The following is a 20,260-nucleotide window of genomic DNA, read 5'->3' on the forward strand; positions in this document are numbered from 1 at the left end:
ATATTGTTGTTCGGAAATAATGTAGAATTTTTTGGAAAGCATAAACGAGTGTTTGAAAGAAGTTTTTCAAAGAAAGACCTCGGTGAAGCTGCTTACATACTGGGCATCAAGATCTCTAGAGATAGATAAGACACTTGATAAAGATTTTTCAATGAGTACATACCTTGACAAGATTTTGAAGTAGTTCAAAATGGAACAGTCAAAGAAGGAGTTCTTACTTGTATTGCAAGGTGTGAAGTTGAGTAAAGACTCAAAACCCAACCATGGCAGAAAAAAGAAAGAGAATGAAAAGTCATTCCCTATGCCTCAGTCATAGGTTCTATAAAGTATGCTATGCTGTGTACCAGACCTATTGTGTACCTCACCATGAGTTTGGCAAGAGGGTACAATAGTGATCTAGGAGTAGATCACTGGACAACGGTCAAAATTATCCTTAGAGGACTAAGGAGATGTTTCTCGGTTATGGAGGTGATAAAAGAGTTTGTCGTGAAGAGTTACGTTGATGCAAGTTTTTTTCACCAATCTAGATGACTCTAAGTCTCGATCTAGATACATATTAAAAGTGGGAGAAATTAGCTAAGAGTAGCTCTGTGCAGAGTATTGTAGACATATAGACTAAACTTCTCTCACAAGCAAAACATGATCACTCTTTGGGTGTTAATCACATAGCGATGTGAACTAGATTATTGACTCTAGTAAACCCTTTTGAGTATTAGTCACATGAAGATGAGAACTAATCAGATAAAGATGTGAACTATTGGTGTGAAATCACATGACGATGTGAACTAGATTATTGACTCTAGTGCAACTGGGATACTGAAGGAAATATGCCCTAAAGGCAATAATAAAGTTCTTATTTATATTTCCTTATATCATGATAAATTTTATTATTCATGCTAGAATTGTATTAACCGGAAACTTAGTACATGTGTGAATACATAGACAAACAGAGTGTCACTAGTATGCCTCTACTTGACTAGCTCGTTAATCAAAGATGGTTAAGTTTCCTAGCCATGGACAAGATTTGTCATTTGATGAACGGGATCACATCATTAGAGAATGATGTGATTGACTTGACCCATCCGTTAGCTTAGCACGATTATCGTTTAGTTTGTTGCTATTGCTTTCTTCATAACTTATACATGTTCCTATGACTATGAGATTATGCAACTCCCGGATACCGGAGGAACACTTAGTGTGCTATCAAATGTCACAACGTAACTGGGTGACTATAAAGATGCTCTACAGGTGTCTCCGATGGTGTTTGTTGAGTTGGCATAGATCGAGATTAGGATTTGTCACTCCGATTGTCGGAGAGGTATCTCTGGGCCCTCTCGGTAATGCACATCAGTATAAGCCTTGCAAGCAGTGCGACTAATGAATTAGTTGCGGGATGTTGCATTATGGAATGAGTAAAGAAACTTGCCGGTAACGAGATTGAACTAGGTATTGAGATACCAACGATCGAATCTCGGGTAAGTAACATACCGATGACAAAGGGAACAACGTATGTTGTTATGCGGTTTGACCGATAAAGATCTTCGTAGAATATGTAGGAGCCAATATGAGCATCCAGGTTCCGCTATTGGTTATTGACCGGAGATGAGTCTCGGTCATGTCTACATAGTTCTCGAACCCGTAAGGTCCGCACACTTAACGTTTGATGACGATCGGTATTATGAGTTTATGTGTTTTGATGTACCGAAGGTTGTTCCGAGTCCTGGATGAGATCACAAACATGACGAGGTGTCTCGAAATGGTCGAGACATAAAGATTGATATATTGGAAGGTTATATTCGGACACCGGAAAGGTTCCGGGGGTCATCCGATAAATACCGGAGTACCGGGGAGTTACCGGAACCCCCGGGGGGTCAATGGGCCTTCATGGGCCTTAGTGGAAATAGAGGGCAGCAAGGGAGCTGTGGGGCACGTCCCCCTAGGCCCAAACCGAATTGGTTTAGGGCTTGGGGGTCGGCACCCTCTTTCCTTCTCCCCTCCTCCTCTTTCCTTCCCCTCCTAGTTGGACTAGGAAAGGGGGAACCTACTCCTAGTAGGAGTACGATTCCCCCCTTGGGGCGCACCCTATGAGGCCGCCGGCCCCCTCCCCTTGCTCCTTTATATACGGGGCAGGGGCACCCTAGAACACACAAGTTGACATTGTTTAGCCGTGTGCGGTGCCCCCTCCACCATAATCCAGCTCGATCATATCGTTGCAGTGCTTAGGCGAAGCCCTGCACCGGTAGCTTCATCATCACCGTCATCACGCCGTCATGCTGACGAAACTCTCCCTCCACACTCAGCTGGATCTAGAGTTCGCGGGACGTCACCGAGCTGAACGTGTGCAGATCGCGAAGGTGCGGTACCTTCGGTGCTAGGATCGGTCGGATCATGAAGATGTACGACTACATCAACCGCGTTGTCATAACGCTTCCGCTTACGGTCTACGAGGGTACATTGACAACACTCTTCCCCTCTCGTTGCTATACATCACCTAGACGGATCTTGCGTGTGCATAGGAATTTTTTTGAAATTACTGCGTTCCCCAACAGTTCAGGGTCTGAAGCACTTGTTCGTGAAACACCTTGAATATTGCTGGAGTATATGTAGTTGCAGCTTGCCTTAACACATAGCCAACTTCTTCCTTGAGCTTGGGAGTAGTTTATGACACCTTGAAGTCATACTTGACCTCTAAAAATCTTTTATCCGCTACTATACGCTCAAAATGCTCGGAAAAAAGCATATTTAATATTAATGTACCGCTTTAGTTCATTATTCATGCTTTCACTTCTCTAGGCAGTGCTCATGTGGGATAATGTATTTCTGCCATTCACTATATTGCCCATTACTCCCTTTTCTCAAACAGTATTTGCAACCACGTATTGTCACGTAGTCCATATATGTCTACCGTTTTATTCCATTCATTTATAAAATCGTCTTCTTCCTCAATTTCATAGATACAATGCTGAAAATCAGCATTGAACTTCTTATATTCTTCAACAACCCCAGCAAGGTGCTAGCAAGCATTTTGATTCATATGCCACACACAAAGTTTATGGCGAGACTGAGGAAGGACTTTACTGATTGCGTTGGCCATTACTGCATCTTCATCGATCAGAATACTCCTTGGATGTTTCCCATACATGGTTGTTAGAAATGTTCTAAAAAGCCAACGAAAACTTTCAGTTGTTTCATCATAGATAAGCATAGCACCAAAGGTGCGGTGAGCTTAGTGCTCTTGGTGTTGTTCTGGTTCATCTTTGATCTGCGATGACGCAAGATGCCTTCCCAACTTGCTAATCGTTCTGGATTCTTGTGGCGGAGCTCCCAGTCAAGGTTCATGGTGTCACTCGTTGGTTGTGGTTGCTCCTGAGTTGTGTCGTGAGGTTCGGTTTGCACGCCGGTGTGGCGCGTTAGGTTGCTTGCTTAGTCTTGGTATTGTGATCCCTCCACAACACCTCACATCTACTTGTGCCTCCTTTATTGTTGGTCCTTCGGTCTGCTAGCTAGGTCGGGCCTTGTCCTGGTCGTCCTTTTTTCCTCACCTCTGTAACTTTGTTACTTGTACGGTTTTCGGCCTAATTTTCCTCATAAACAGGGTCAATTTGTTTAGGTTTTCGATCCGGTTTCCCTTATAAACTAGATCAACCAAAGCTTAAGAGGCAACTCTTGGCTTCGGCAGCTTTTTGAGCAATATATTTAGGCGGGGAGGATTCCCCTCCCCCCCCCCCCGGTGACCGTTAAAAAAATGCCTACAGACTTTGCGACTTTAGCGTTTGCTATTTATCCTTCTGTGACTTTCCTTTGGGATCTTAAGTATAGGGCCATGTCTCCGGTAGCAAGAGGATGGTTATGTGCTACCTCAAATCCATACACATAATATAACCGTTTTTTGAGACTTATCTTCATATGGGCTTGACAACCACATCATGTTTCGGGCCTAGTGTAACTGAAAGAATCCTCTCTACTATCTTCAACACGTAAGCCTGTCAATTAAATTAATTATCTTAGTGAATCAAAAAATCAATAGTATAACCAAAACAAAATAAATACAAGCAACCCATACCTTAACGGGAGCATGTAAATGTATGTTGTTGTATTACAATACTATTCTTCACTTTATGGTGACTCCCTCTTCGGAAGCTAAAACCAGTAGCTTTTGCATATTTGTTATAAAAGGAGTAGGCCTCCTCTTCAGATAAAAATGTCAATCTCTGGTAACTTGTTGTCACTACAATTTGCTGCAACATTTTCTTGCAAATAATGTATGAATTAGTATTCAATTTTGTTAATGCACATTTTTCACATATGTTGTATTGTGCTTACCATGCGTTATTTTATTGGATTTATGAAGGATTAAAAAAAGACTACCCATGTCATAACAATACTGTCAAACAATGTAGACTAATATTCATGGGCCGCTGTTTTATTAGAATATGCTGAGTGGGGTATTAACTGAGTATTAAGCATCTATTCTGACATGCGCAATTTCGTCATGTACCAGGCATAAAGCTAGTATAGTTGTAGCCTATCCATAAGCTCCATCATCCTATACGGAGCAACACAGATAATTTTCCAATCATGATCGATATTTTTAATTTTGTTTTCATCGGGGAGAATTAATGTTCTACAATCATGAAGGCATTTTTGATCTTTTCAGTAGGGAAAATTAAGCAATAGATTCCACAAGGGAAGAACAATGAAAAGAGATCATGAAGACTATACTTTTGGTCCCTGAGATTCATCACCGTCCTCATGGATCCAAGGATTGATGCTTGAAGAAGCCATGGGGAACGAGATGCCCCTTTCCTTCAGCCCCTAGGTTGCCTTGCTTCTGCCCAATTGATGCACCTTAGCCGCCCGTAGATTTCCTTTCTTCCGCCTGATATTGAACTTGTTTGATGTGCTTTTGCCAAGATCTTGTTCTTGATTGATGTGGGTGATCTAATATGGTGGTGAGATTTTCGTACTTCCTATATGGATAATCAGGAATATATGTGTTTCTGTCTGGATTAACACAAGTCTAAGAGGTTTGGCGCCCAAACCTCTTTGTTGTATATGTTGGCGGCAAAAAAATGAGATTAACCTCCTTTTCCCTCCAGATTAGTGCAGCGAGAGTATTGCCAAGTATTACGGACACATAACCGAGAGAGAATACGAGTTTTTTTAATGTTTTTTCTTACGCTGGAAAAGGGATGCGGGTGGAGAGATAAGTCATGCAGCCGTTGGATTGTAAAATAAGTCACATGCACGGAACGGGAGCAGGCAAGCCTCGTCCACTTTTGACATTAGTTTCATACATTGTGAAGGGTGTTGCCAAAAGAAGAAAAGAGAAAACCGATGCTTCTATGAGCGCCGATGCCAAGTTAGCACAACACAATAAATAATTATTTGTTATCAGTCGAGCGCTTGGACACAATATTGAGCGGGAGGACAATGGCATGCCATTCTGGATAAAAGGAGAGATGTGGTTAGTTCTTTATCCTATTATGTTCAGTCATGGGACCAACTATACAGATATTTGAAATTACACACGTTGTGGACATGATGATAAATATGGCGCCGATGCCACATCCCGTTTAATGCTCAAATTTGGCAACAACACATTGTGAATGCCCCAAGCGACACACACGTGCTGCTGTGACCGGCCCACACGTGTACATTTTGTCACAGGGTCCGGTGGAAAGCGACACGCGCAGGGCCGGGCCGGCAAAATCCAGGCCTTGTGCCAAACTCTGAAATGAGGGCCTATCTTTCAATGGACGAGATACAAAGAAACATTGGGCAGAGTAATCTAAAGGAGAGCACAAAAAAGATTTAAATTCCAAACCATATATAATAGTGATTCAGTAGAAATAATAAATATTTGATACCTTTTGTTCCCATTGATTATCCTATCGGCATATTCATCTTTGAAGCAACAAGGTCAGCTCGCTATGCGCCCTGGAAAATAGAAGAGATCAGAGGGTTAAAACCAACTCTGGTACACTTGACAAAAGGCAGCAACCTTTTATCGTTCAATAAAAATAAAAGGCAGCAACCCACTCCCACTTGAAAAATGCAGTAAAGTAGCAGGGCAAGCACACTGAAATTTGGGCAGCATATAAAGGAAAATTTAGACAGCCTATGCACTGAAATTGGACAACATCAACACTGAATTTCTGTACAAGAAAAAACTGAAATTGTGAGAGGAGATACTCTCATACACTGAAATTTGAATAGCAAGAAGAATGAAAATCTGAAATAAATTACAATGGATTATGGACATCAACAAGACTGAATCACGGGTACTCGTACGTTGTCAACAAGGCTGAACCAGTCTCAAGGATGAGCTGATCGTGAGTAGTTGGCTTACAGGGCATAAAGTGCGGGTGAGCCAAGATGTAGAGCCCGAAGAAGGACGAACTGCACCAGCTCCCTGACATTCTCTGCGGGGTCCTCGTACCGCAGGATGGAGCGGCGCGTGCGGCCGTGGAGCGTGCTTTGCGTGGCTGCGATGTGGAGCGGCGGCGTTGGTTGCCTGGGACCGAGCGATTTCTCATTGGATCAGCGCAAGATCAGGGCCTGTTTCGGGCTAGTGGGTGTGGCTAGCGAGCTGGACCTTTTACTGGGAAATGGGCTGTTTCCAAAATCTGGGGCCCCTCAAAACTGGGGGCCCTGTGCAGGCCGCACGGGTTGCACACCCATGGGCCCGGGCCTGGACACGAGGTGCTTCGTTGTGCTCATGCAAGGGCATTTCATTATTCTTACTCAAAAGGATGTATTCCTCGCAATTGCTACACAGTGGGGGTTAGGTGTGAAAAAGATCGGAACGGTTCATTGCGCGGACTACGCGCTTTTAATTTGGACGTAAGGATGGCGTCGCCGTTAGAGAATTGATCGGCAAGCGCGGGATTAGTGGAGGGGATTGGCGAGACGGGCAGCCACACACCACTCGCACGATGTCACGCGGCGGTTTGGAACTGGCGATTCCTGTGATTCTGTCTGCACGCAGCCGCAACAGCCAGGCACGCCCGGCTGGTCGAAACCCTGCGGAATTCTCAGGCGACCCGTCGACCGCCGTTCCTACCCCCTAGTTTACAATTGATTGGGGGCAGGTGATCGGGAGTTCCACCGCATGGTACGAGGCCGTTACCGTGCGCAGTGCCCTCAATCTTGTAGAACCTGCCCAGAGGCCTCAACTGAACTTGAACAAGTAGAAAGGGGCGAGGGGGAAATTGAGGATCGCAAATGCTCAGGATCGAAGTACAACCAACAAACAATCGCTATTCTCAGGATCAAACTGACGACATGTAGAAATTGGGAAACTGCAAATTCATTTCAGAGTTTGAGCTGGATACATCTGACACCTGAACATTCCAGACACTAAACACCACCAGCGATAGTACATAGAACCTGCCTAGCAGAACCGAAGCCTAAATCAGGGAGGATGAGGCATCCTTTTGTACAGACCCAGAGCACCAACGCACACCTAAAACCACCTATAAGATCAGATCAGATCAGCTCAAGCGGAGGCGACCTTGCGGGCCTTCTTGGCGGCCGGGGAGCGGACGGTCTTCGGCTTCGCCTTGGCCTTCGCCGCGGGCGACTTCTTGGCTTTGGCGACCAGCTTCTTCTTCTCGGGTGCCTTGCGCTTCGTGCCAGCGGCGGCGGCCTTCTTGGGCTTCGCGGAGGCCTTCTTCTTGGGCTTGGCGGCGTCCTTTGCGGGCTTCGCCGCAGCCTTGGGGGCGGCGGGCTTGGCCTTGGGCTTGGGCGCGTCCTTCTTGGCGGCGTCGGAGAGCTTGTAGGAGGCCTTGACCTTGACGAGCTTGCCCTTGGCGGCGGACGCGCGGAGCTGGACGGAGAGCATCTTCTTGAAGTTGGCCGGGAGGGCCTTGCCGTGCTTCTCCTCGATGAACTTGGCGATGGCGACCGAGCTCGACCCGGTCCTGTCCTTGAGAGCCGCGATCGCCTCCTTGATCATCTGCGCAAGATCAATCAGCCCAATCGCAATCAAAACCATTCAATCAGAGGGGGACACATGAGAGGCTCGGACGCTCACCTCGAAGTAGGTCGGGTGGGCGGCTCCAGCGGCGGAGGTCTTCTTCGGCTTCGGCGCTGAGGCGGAGGGCTTGGCCAAAGCAGTCATGGTGGCTAGTCGAAGAAAATATCTGAAAGGGAAACTGCTACGTGTACGGTGTGCTCTGCTCGCTTGCGGCTTCAGAAAAGAGCTCGAGAGGTGGATGGATTCGAGAGAACCGGGTGGAGGCTCGTATTTATAGTCACGGAGGGGAGCGATCCGGGAGAGTGGGAATGCTGCGATCTCATTGGCTGGAGGGGGAGTGCCGCGGATTGTGAGTGCGAGAGAAGGGGCGGGCGAACAGCTCAATTACCCCCGCGAGACTGGGTTAAAATTGGAAGGGAGGCTCTATTTGTCATGAGCCTGAAAAGAAAAACAGTTGCATCAGTGGCTTTTTATACGAATTGTCAGATCTTGATCCAATGGTTCAAAATAGATCACGCTACTGTTCATCATTTTCTTCCCTTCCTTCTTCCTTCTCCTGATCCCCCAGCCTACCCCGTCCTAATCGTCGGTCTCCATAACCCGTGGCCGGCGGTTGCTACCACGCACCGCCATTGCTAGCCATTGCCTCGGCCATCCCTCTAAGCCCGACACCATCCATAAGAACTTCCGGCGATCCCCTGCACCCCCATCCCATAATAAGATACTCCCTTCGTTCCAAATTACCCGTCGCATAAATGGATGTATCTAGAACTAAATATATCTCGATACATTCATATCTGCGACAAGTAATTCGGAACGAAGGGAGTAGATAATAAGGACACTATTTCACCCTAAGATAAATGGTGGGGCTAGTTCTTCTCCGGCGAGGTTCGGCCAAGAGGGAAGGAAGAAGGAAAAAAGTGACTAATGGGAGAAGAAATTCCAGGCACCTGAGAAAATAGCAAATCCGAACACAATACAAAACACCAAATGGCGGACAAGTTTCACACTGAACCTTAAAACCGAACACTAAATAAACCGTCAAATCGTTTAAAACATTTTTCGGCTTTCGATCACAAAGTGCCCAACCCTAGTCGTAACTATTCATATGATTTTCAAGAATTCGCCATAGGTTAGTTTTCATGGTCATATGTGTATGTGATCTTTACAGTTTTTTTCAGAAATTATGAATATTTTTAAAGTTTTAGATATTGCGTAATCCCGTTAGATCCCTGCAAGGGGTTCCTTATGGGGCGGAGGGCATAGAGGATCATATTGGGGTACACACGACACACGGATTTCCCCTGGTTTTACTGAAAATAACGTTAGTCTGGGTTAGTTTCATTCAAATCATGCAAAATAGAGTTCAAAACAAGAGCAAAAGTGTTCGGAAAAATAGATACGTTTGAGACGTATCAATACACTACTCCATCTAAAGAACCACTCCTCAATCTTGGCCAGAGAGGACAAATAGATAGGAAAGCATACATACCTATTTAATTGTACAACAAAGAAAGTTCAAAAGTTCAATAGGATTTAATGAATGATCTGATCATGAACTCACAATTCATCTTGTCACAACAAACACACCAAGGAATTACATCGGAGTGATCCCAATCACACAAGGAAGAAGGGGAACATGGTATTGAAGATCACAAAAGAGAGACGGAACCATCTAGCTACTACTATGGACCCATCGGTCCTAAGGGAACTATCTGTGCATGGTCATGGAGGCAGTAAGGTGATGAAGAGGCATCTGACAGTGGCTTCCCCCTCCGTCATGGTTTTGGAACAGGACTTCAGATGGCATCTCTTCGGAATAGAGGCATGCGGCGTGGGTAAAAGTCTTCTAGAGGAACGACGAATGGTCTCAGTATCTATATGAATTCATGGCGGTGGAATTAGATCAAGGCGGTGCTCAGGAGCCCCACATAGACAGGTGGCGTGGCCACCCCCTGCCTGCGCCATGTGTCCATGATGACCTTGTTCTTCAAGCCGAAATACTTGCTCGGGAACGAGCAAAACTCTAGGCTCGGGTGATCCAAAAGGGGGGTCAATAGAAGGGCCATGCCACGCCATAATCTCGACCAAGGAGACTCCGACATTAACATTCATCATGAGTACCCCCTAGTCATCTCTTTGTAAATACCAAACCCAAGGTGGAAACCTAAGTATGTTACCTTGACTGTTTGTTCATGCTTGCCATGATTAACCTAGTGATGATTGTCGTTTCTATGTTTGAGTTACACCCTGTATGTTGAGGTGTTGAACAACGATAAGATATATAATCCTCCTTTGCATGTTTGAGTTAGAATTCTTCATGAATGTTGTATAAGGTCGACCACTCGACATTTAGCCTATGAAGGATGTTACTATCGTTGTGATGTTGGCATGCGGAGGTAAAGAGGTGACTAATATCCTCCATTTCTTTCCTAACCAATTGATAGGGCAATAATAGAGAATCACCCGTTATCCGCGTCCATTGGGTAACCATTAACCATCGTCATCGTAATCTGTTGTGGCGAGGAATGATAGTGGCGGGTGTGATATCGAGCTACACGAGTAGCACGTATGTTGTACCAGGCTTCACCCATTTATAAAAATATGCAAGGTGACTTAGTTATTTAAACCAACAACTATGCTTCGCGCATATATTACGTTAGACACATACTACTGGGGAATCTATACTCCACGAGAATGCATTAGAGCTATTTATTTCATCGCTTGCATTTATCCTCTCTCACTTTTATTTTACTTTCACACTTTATTTTGATATGCCATTCACTCACAATATTTTAAGGTTTCGTCTATGCTTTTCTTTCGATGGTGATTAACTTGCAGGAGGTAAGATCATTTCCTATGCTCCCGTCAGATCGATACTACTCTTAATTCACAAAGTTGCAACTAAACTTTGTGGACTTGCAGATCATCAACTACCAGCCGCTCTCCCACTTGCTCCAGTCGATGGCAAGCACGCGAGGAAGCCAGGTGGCTGGCAAGGCCCTCAACAAGGTAACGAGGAAGAAGTCGTCCACACAGATGCCTTCTACACGTCCAGTGTCACGCAGGCATTCTCTAGCATCGCCGACCCCACCCATCACCTCCTGCTCCGCCACCTATGACTACCGCAGCCTCCGACGAGGTCCATGCCCACGATATGTGTCATGAAATGCCCGAGGGGTAAAAAATTGCACTTCTCTTTTTTAGCTAGGGATTTTGGTAATGCAATGTGGCGACGATCTTGTGATGTGTTTGTTCTTGATGATTTCATTGTGGACAAATACGATGTTGCAAGTTTTTGTCTCAATTGAATGTCTTTTGGATAAAGTATGTGCATATTTAAATTAAATTTGGATCGTCCTAATGATGGATGAAGAGCATGATTGGTTTGCTAGTAATATTTGGCTAGCCAAATATTGGAAATACCAATACTTGTCAACTATTGGCAACTTTGTGTGAGTAGGCAAGACAAATAGACACCAAACCAATGATGGATGAACTACCGTGCAATCGTTTGAAATGTGTGTGTAACAAAGGATGAAAAAAATAGTATTCATTTAGGAAATTAAATATAGGGGGTTCCGTTATATCCGAGCACTTTAAGAATGTCAAATGGAGAGGTTTATGAAATTTACTCAGTCGAACCTGAGTAGCGAGACACGCTGCCACACACGGTTCGCACGGCGTAACGCGGCGATTTGTCCCTGGCAATTGCTGACTGCTGTGATTCTCTCCCTAGTCGCCGATGCAGCTTGATTAGCGCGCAGCTGCAACCAACAGCCAACGGTTCGTGCGGCATCAGCCACTCGCAGCTGCTTGACAACAGGGTATTTGCCACGCACCCCGTCGTGTTCCCGTTCCCCTCAATACGACGCACGGAGAAGGAATCGTACCGAGGGATAATAACAGTGTATCTCCCGATTACATTGCTCAGTTTCTAAGGCATACCCTACCTGATGAACTGGGAGAAGAACAGAACTAACAAAGGAATGGCGAACAGAGATTTACAATTTAAAACTGGAAGGTACATAAGCAGATGCAGGGGATAACCAGAAGCAAAACAAGGACCAAGCAACAGGCAGCGCTATTCTCCAAGATCAAATTGAAGATGAATCCCCCAGCGACCTTAATAAAACTGAAGTAAATAGGGATTGGGGAACAAACGATCACAAGGCACAGAGGGTGATAAAACTGAAGTAAATAGAGATTGGGAAATTGCTTGTATGGAGAAACTGCAGATTCATTTCACAGAGTTAGAGCTGAAAACATCTCTAAAGCAACCATTACATTACACTAAACACCACCCACGATACATAAACTTGCCTAGCAGAACCGAAACCTAAACAAGGGAGGATGAGGCATCCTTTTGTACAGCCCCTTGAACACCAAGCACTCCTAAGACCAGATATCGGATAGGATCAGATCAGGCGGCGGCGACCTTGCGTGCCTTCTTGGCGGCCGGGGAGCGGACGGTCTTCGGCTTCGCCTTGGCCTTGGCCGCCGGCGACTTCTTGGCCTTGGTGACCAGCTTCTTCTTCTCGGGCGCCTTGCGCTTGGTGCCAGCGGCGGCGGTCTTCTTGGGCTTCGCGGCCACCGTCTTCTTGGCCTTGGCGGCGTCTTTGGCGGGCTTGGCCGCGGGCTTAGCCTTGGGGGAGTCCTTCTTGGCGGCGTCGGAGAGCTTGTAGGAGGCCTTGACCTTGACGAGCTTGCCCTTGGCGGCGGAGGAGCGGAGCTGGACGGAGAGCATCTTCTTGAAGTTGGCCGGGAGAGCCTTGCCGTGCTTCTCCTCGATGTACTTGGCGATGGCGACCGAGCTCGACCCAGTCCTGTCCTTGAGCGCCGCGATCGCCTCCTTGATCATCTGCCAAGATCCAATTTCAAAAACCAATCAGGCCCAATCGCAATCAAAACCATTCAATCAGAGGTGAACACAGGAGAGGCTCAGACGCTCACCTCGAAGTAGGTCGGGTGGGCGGCTCCAGCGGCGGCCGCCTTGGGCTTGGCGGCGGCGGGCTTCGGCTTCGGCGCCGCGGCGGCGGGCTTGGCCGGGCGGGCAGCGGGCTTGGCGAGGGCAGGCATGGCGGCTAACGGAAGCGGAGCTCTGAAACTGAAACTGACGCTGCTACTTGCGCGGTGTGCTCGCTTGAGATTTCGAGAAGGAGCTCGAGAGGTGGATGGATTCGAGAGGACCGGGTCGAGGCTTATTTATACACGCCGAGGGGGTCGATCCGGGGTGGTGCGAATGCTGCGATCGCATTGGCTGGACGGTGATGCCGCGATCCGCGAGAGAGGGGGCGGGCAAATCGTGGCCGTCGGATGGTGGGGAGGTGGGATGGAGCCAGGATCAGGGTGCGCCACCCAAAGCGGGAAATGGATTACTATCTGTCAACAAAAACGCTGGGTCAAGGGTCAGTGAACTCGGTGCGCGGTGGACCGGTGCGCTGGCGAGCACCCTCCGTGCGAGAGGGATGGGTTGGGCGCTGAAACCACCCCCGGTGTTCTGTGGAACGGGTGTATGGGGGAACAGTGAGAGGCTGTTGATTTGTCGTGGTTTCAGGCCATCGGTTGCCAATCTGGATACGGGTGTACGTGTGCTATTCGAGAGCTTTCGAGTTTGGTCCATTTTTTCTTTCTTTGTTTACGGATAGCTTTCGAATTAAGTATTGCTGTGCACAGTTCCGAAATTCAATTTTTAAACAAGATGTATGGCGGAATGTTGCAAGTTTTTATCGACTTTAAACCATGTTTGACAGTGATGATCTCGTACGACATCAAATTGATGCCCGGCTCCAATTTGATTGAAACCACGATTGTGGCACCAAGCTCATAGTTAGGTCTCCTGATTCAAAAATAATTCATACGAAATTTGAATAACTCAAATTCTCAAATTATTTCAAAAAAAACTGGAACTTTCTTATGATGGCCTTGTATTGTACTACTAGTAGTATATATATTGTGTTATGATATGATTTTCTTTATGAAATCTATATCTAATATTAAAAGGCGGTGTGTTTCTTCCCTTTTTTCGTTAGTCCTAAATTTTCGTCCATCATGTATTTACAAATGAGTAAAATATGCTGGAGGTTTTAAAAGTATTCCAAGTGTGTCAAGTAGGTCTTGAAAATTTGAAATTGTTCACATGGTTCTATATGTGTATTTTACCCATGACTTTTAGGATCTACTTGGCACACCCGGGATATTACCGCGATAAATGACTTATACGCATTTAGGACCTGCGGTGAACGATTTCAAATTTTTAGGAGCTACTACTTGGCCCACTTGAAATACTTTTAGGACCTCCAATGTATTTTACTCTTCATAAATTTGCACGTGTGCCTGTCTTTATAACTGGCCTATGTGGTATTAAGGGCATCTCCAACGGCAACCCATAAATTTTCTCCCGCATCCGTCCGCGGACAGGGGGACCAGTCCACGAACATGGATGCGGGGGGTAGCCATCTAATCGTAGATGTATTTTGTCCGCCGGTAAATTCAAATTCAAATCTATGTTGATCCACACAACGCGCCGGATCACACCTGCGCCGGATCGCATCCCCGATCACAATCAAAAGGAGGCAAATATGCTTAGTTTTTACATGCCCGAATCCAAAAGAATAACAGTCCGATAGTCCATGCATTTCTACCCTCCCGGACCGACCATCCCAGCAAGTTGATTCCCGATCAAGGTGGTGTCGTCGCCGCAGCGTAGGTAGCCTCCGCGTCCGCCTCTCCTCCGTCGCGTCCTCGTCTTCCGTCGCCACCAACTCATCTTTCTGTCGCTCCAACATCAATCTCATAGCATAGTGGATACTAGGGATCAAGCCCAAATAAATTGACTCGATTACATGACAAATCTCATCCAACTCCATCATCGTCCAGCAAGCCTACGAAAGAATTACTCACTTCCGATGGTGAGCATCATGAAATTGGTGATGAAGAAGGGTTGGTTATGATAATGGCGATGAATCCCCCTCTCCGGAGCCCCGAACAGACTCCATATCAGCCCTCCCGATGAAGAACATGAGGCGGCGGCGGCTCCGTATAGTAAAACACAATGAAAATTCTTCTCCTATTTTTTCTTAGGGAAACGAAAATTATAGGCTTGAGATTAGGGTCCACATGGGCCCCACAAGGTAACAGGGCGCGCCCGGGGGGTTGGTCGTGCCTTGTTGCATTGTGGGTAATAGGTGGCCCCTTTGGTGGGTCTCGGATCCAGTATTTTTCATATATTCCATAAAAAATCTTCAAAAAGTTTCATCTAATTCCGATAACTTCTATTTCTGCACAAAAACAATGTCATGGTAATTCTACTAAAAACAGCGTCAGACCGGGTTAGTTTCATTCAAATCATGCAAATTAGAGTCCAAAACAACAGCAAAAGTGTTTGGAAAAGTAGATACGATGGAGATGTATCAATGATTAGTGTGAATAGTAACTTTTGAATCAATAATGTAAGTTCTGTATTTGTCACAAGCAAACACAACTGCTAAAAATTCTTTCTCGGTAGTAGCATAATTTTTCTTGGCAATGTCCAAGGTCTTACTAGCATAATGAATAACATCCAATTTCTTATCAACTATTTGACCAAGAACAACACTTATAGCATCATAAGTAGCATCACACATAATTTCAAAGGGTAAATTCCAATCAAGTGGTTGAACAATAGGGCAGTTAGTAAGGCTTTCTTAAGTGTTTCCAAGGCTACTACAAAATCATCATAAAAAACAAGTGGAACATCTTTTTGCAAAAGTTTAGTAAGACGCCTAGAAATTTTAGAAGAGTCCTTAATAATCATCTATAGAAACCAGCACGACCAAGAAAAGCTTCTTATACCTTTGACATTTTTAGGACATGACATTTTCTCTATGGCATCAACTTTAGCTTTATCTACCTCGATGCCTCTTTCAGAAATCTTATGACCGAGGACTATACCTTCGTTTACCATGAAGTGACACTTCTCCATGTTCAAAACGAGACTAGTTTCTTGATACGTCCATTTTGCATCATGCTTTTATATCGATATTTATTGCATCATGGGCTATTATTACACATTATGTCACAATACTTATGCCTTTTCTCTCTTATTTTACAAGGTTTACATGAAGAGGAAGAATGCCGGCAGCTAGAATTCTGGGCTGGAAAAGGAGCAAATATTAGGAGAAGGAAAGGGGAGGGGTGGCCCCTCCTGCCTTTCCCTCCTCAGGAAAGAAAGGAGAGGGGGGCACCTCCTCCTTCCTTCCTCCCGCACTCCAAATAAGGAAGGGGGCGCCACTTGGGAAGGGACCACAAGTAGGATTCAACCTACTTGGGGGCGCCTCCTGGCTGATCCCTCCTCCGCCTATATATATATGGGAGGGGGTGCCTAGCATAAATACAACATTGTCTTAGCCGTGTGTGACGCCCCCCTCCACCGTTTACACCCTCGGTCATATTTTCTTAGTGCTTAGGTGAAGCCCTGGGGAGATAATGTTGGAAATATGCCCTAGAGGCAATAATAAAGTTGTTATTATTATATTTCCTTGTTCATGATAATTGTTTATTATCCATGCTATAATTGTATTGACCGGAAACTCAAATGCATGTGTGGATACATAGGCAAAAACATGTCCCTAGTAAGCCTCTACCGGACTAGCCCATTGATCAAAGATGGCTATGGTTTCCTAGCCATGGACATGAGTTGTCATTTGATAATGGGATCACATCATTAGGAGAATGATGTGATGGACAAGACCCAAACTATAAATGTAGCATATGATCGTGTCAAGTTTATTGTTATCGTTTTGTGCATGCCAAGTATATGTTTCCTGTGACCATGAGATCATGCTACTCATTGACAATGGATGAGTACCTTGTCTGTACCAAATGTCGCAACATAACTGGGTGACTATAAAGGTGCTCTACAGGTATCTCCGAGGGTGTCTGTTGAGTTGGCATGTATCAAGACTAGGATTTGTCACTCCGTATGATGGAGAGGTATCTCAGGGCCTACTCGGTAATACATCATCACACTGAGCTTGCAAGCAACGTGACTAATGGGTTAGCCACGGGATCTTGTATTACAAAACGAGTAAAAGGACTTGCCAGTAACGAGATTGAACTAGGTATGGAGATACCGATGATCGAATCTTGGGCAAGTAACATACCGATAGACAAAGGGAACTGCATACAGGATTAGCTGAATCCTTGACATCGAGGTTCGACCGATAAGATCTTCATAGAATATGTAGGAGCCAATATGAGCATCTAGGTCCCGCTATTGGTTATTGACCGTAGAGGTGTCTCGGTCATGTCTGCATAGTTCTCGAACCTGCAGAGTCTACACACTTAATGTTCGCGGGACGGATCATGATTGGATCGTGAAGACATTCGACTACATCAACCATGTTTCTTAATGCTTCCGCTTAGCGATCTACAAGGGTATGCAGATGCAATCTCTCCTCTCGTAGATGGTCATCTCCTAGATTAATCTTGGTGAGTGTAGGAATTTTTTGTTTCCCATGCAACGTTCCCCAACAGTGGCATCATGAGCTAGGTCTATGCGTAGATGACATCATGAGTAGAACACAAAGGATTTGGTGGGTGTTGATATTAAGATTGCTTCCTTCCTTGGTATTTTCTTGATTTGGCAGTATTGTGGGATGAAGCGGCCCGAACCAACTTGACACGTCCATGTACATGAGACCGGTTCCATCGACAGACATGTGAATTTGTTGCATAAAGATGGCTGGCGGGTGTATGTTTCTCCCACCTTAGTTGAATCGGATTTGATAAAGGCGGTCCTTGTAGAAGGTTAAATAGCAACTTGCATATCACCGTTGTGGCTTTGCGTAGGTAGGAATCGTTCTTGCTAGATACCCATAGCAGCCACGTAAAACATGCAACAATAATTAGAGGACGTCTAACTTGTTTTTGCGGGGTATGTTGTGATATGATATGGCCAAAGACATGATGAGATATATTTGATGTATGAGATGATCATGTTTTGTAATAGTTTATCACGACTTGCATGTCGATGAATACGGCAACCCACATGAGCCATAGGGTTGTCTTTAATTATTGTATGACATGTGTGTCAATCTTTAAACACTATGTAATGCTTTACTTTATCACTAAGCGGTAGAAATAGTAGTAAAAGCATGGTTGGCGTGACAACCCCGATGGCGGCACGATGATTGAGATCATGGTGTCATGCCGGTGATGATGGAGATCATGTCGGTGCTTTGGAGATGGAGATCAAAAGCACAAGTTGATGGCCATATCATGTCACTTATGATTTGCATGTGATGTTAGTCCTTTCATGCATCTTATTTTGCTTAGGACGACGGTAGCATTATAAGGTGATCCCTCACTGAAATTTCAAGATAAAATTGTGTTCTCCCCAAGTGTGCACCGTTGCAAAAGTTCATCATTTCGAAGTAGCACGTGATGATCGGGTGTGATAGACTCTACATTCACATAAAACGAGTGCAAGCCAGTTTTGCACATGTGGAACATTTGGGTTAAACTTGACGAGCCTAGCATGTACAGGTATGGCCTCGAAACACAAGAGACCGAAAGGTCGAACACGAGTCATATAGTAGATATGACAGAGTTCTTCAATTGCTACCACCTAGCTACAAGAGCTTTGTGTTGAACTATAACATGCAAGGGATGAACAAGTCAGTCTCTGAGTTGTTTGTGATGATGAAAGTCGCAGAGTCAGACATCCAGAAGGAGCATCAAGTGTTGATGGTGAATAAAACCACTAGTTTCAAGAAAGGCAAGGGAAGGAGGGGAAACTTCAAGAAGAGTAGCAAAGCAGTTGCTCCTCCTCCTATGAAGAAACTCAAGGTTGGACCCAAGCCGGAGACTGAGTGCTTCTATTGCAAGGGAACTGGCCACTGGAAGCGGAACTGCCCCAAGTATGTGGCCGACAATAAGGGGGCCAATGTCAACAAAGGTATATATGATATACATGTTATTGATGTGTAACTTACCAACTCTCGCTGTAGTGCCTGGGTATTTGATACCAGTTCGGTTGCTCACATTTGCAACTCAAAGCAGGAACTACATAATAGATGGAGGCTGGCGAAGGACGAAGTGACGATGCACATGGGAAATGGTTCCAAGGTTGATGTGATCTCCATCGGCATGCTCGCTCTTCGATTACCATCGGGATTAGTGATGAACCTGAATAATTGTTATTTGGTGCATGCGTTGAGCATGAACATTATATCTGGATCTTGTTTAATGCGAGACGGTTACTCATTTAAATCAGAGAATAATGGTTGTTCTATTTATATGGGTAATATCTTTTATGGTCATGCACCCATTCTGAGGAGTTTATTCTTATTGAATCTCGATAGTGATGATACACATGTTCATAAAATTGATGCCAAAAGATGTAGAGTTGATAATGATAGTACCACTTTCTTGTGGCACTGCCACTTAGGTCATATTGGTGTAAATCACGTGAAGAAACTCCATGCTGATGGACTTTTGGAGTCACTTGATTTTGAATCACTTGACACATGCGAACCGTGCCTCATGGGCAAGATGACTAAGACCCCGTTTTCTGGAACAATGGAACGGGCAAGTGACTTGTTGGAAACCATCATAACAAGAAGATTAAATTCCTACGATCCGATCAAGGGGGAGAGTATCTGAGTTATGAGTTTGGCAATCGCTTAAGACAATGTGGAATTGTTTCACAGTTGATGCCACCTGGAACACCATAGCGTAATGGTGTGTCCGAATGTCGTAATTGTACCTTATTGGATATGGTGCGTTCTATGATGTCTCTTGCCGATCTACCACTATTGTTTTGGGGTTATGCATTAGATACAACTACATTCACTTTAAATAGGGCACCATCTAAATCCGTTAAGGCGACACCGTATGAATTATGGTTTGGCAAGAAACCTAAGTTGTCGTTTCTAAAGGTTTGGGGCTGCGGCGCTTATGTGAAATGGCTTCAGCCTGATAAGCTCGAACCCAAAGTAGACAAGTGCGTCTTCATATGATACCCAAAAGATACGGTTGGGTATACCTTCTATCTCATATTCGAGGGCAAGGTGTTTGTCACTAAGAACGGGTACTTTCTCGAGAAAGAGTTTCTCTCGAAAGAATTGACTGGGAGGAAGATAGAACTTGATGAGGTTGTTGAACCTTTACTTCAACCAGAGAGTAGTGCAGCACAAAGATGTTTCTGTGGCACCTACGTCAGTTGATGAGGAAGCTAATGATGATCATGAAGCTTTGGATCAAGTTACCGTTGAACCTCATAGGTCGATAAGGGTA

General features: G+C 45.1%; 2 protein-coding genes across 2 annotated transcripts; both read right to left on the bottom strand.

The window, feature by feature from the left end:
- Window positions 1-7,292: 7,292 nt before the first annotated feature.
- LOC119356005 (histone H1-like) lies at window positions 7,293-8,221 on the bottom strand. The gene is made up of 2 exons (XM_037622898.1): window positions 8,039-8,221; window positions 7,293-7,960 (listed from the first exon to the last, which is right to left on the bottom strand). The coding sequence occupies exons 1-2, from the start codon at window positions 8,123-8,125 to the stop codon at window positions 7,502-7,504; spliced, it is 546 nt and encodes a 181-aa protein (XP_037478795.1). The 5' UTR covers window positions 8,126-8,221; the 3' UTR covers window positions 7,293-7,501.
- Window positions 8,222-12,182: 3,961 nt separating this feature from the next.
- Window positions 12,183-13,160, bottom strand: LOC119356006 (histone H1-like). The gene is made up of 2 exons (XM_037622899.1): window positions 12,935-13,160; window positions 12,183-12,842 (listed from the first exon to the last, which is right to left on the bottom strand). The coding sequence occupies exons 1-2, from the start codon at window positions 13,058-13,060 to the stop codon at window positions 12,405-12,407; spliced, it is 564 nt and encodes a 187-aa protein (XP_037478796.1). The 5' UTR covers window positions 13,061-13,160; the 3' UTR covers window positions 12,183-12,404.
- Between the last annotated feature and the right edge of the window lie 7,100 nt (window positions 13,161-20,260).

This window comes from Triticum dicoccoides, chromosome 2A (genome assembly GCF_002162155.2).
Source record: "Triticum dicoccoides isolate Atlit2015 ecotype Zavitan chromosome 2A, WEW_v2.0, whole genome shotgun sequence".
In the NCBI taxonomy this organism is placed as follows: Eukaryota; Viridiplantae; Streptophyta; class Magnoliopsida; order Poales; family Poaceae; genus Triticum; species Triticum dicoccoides.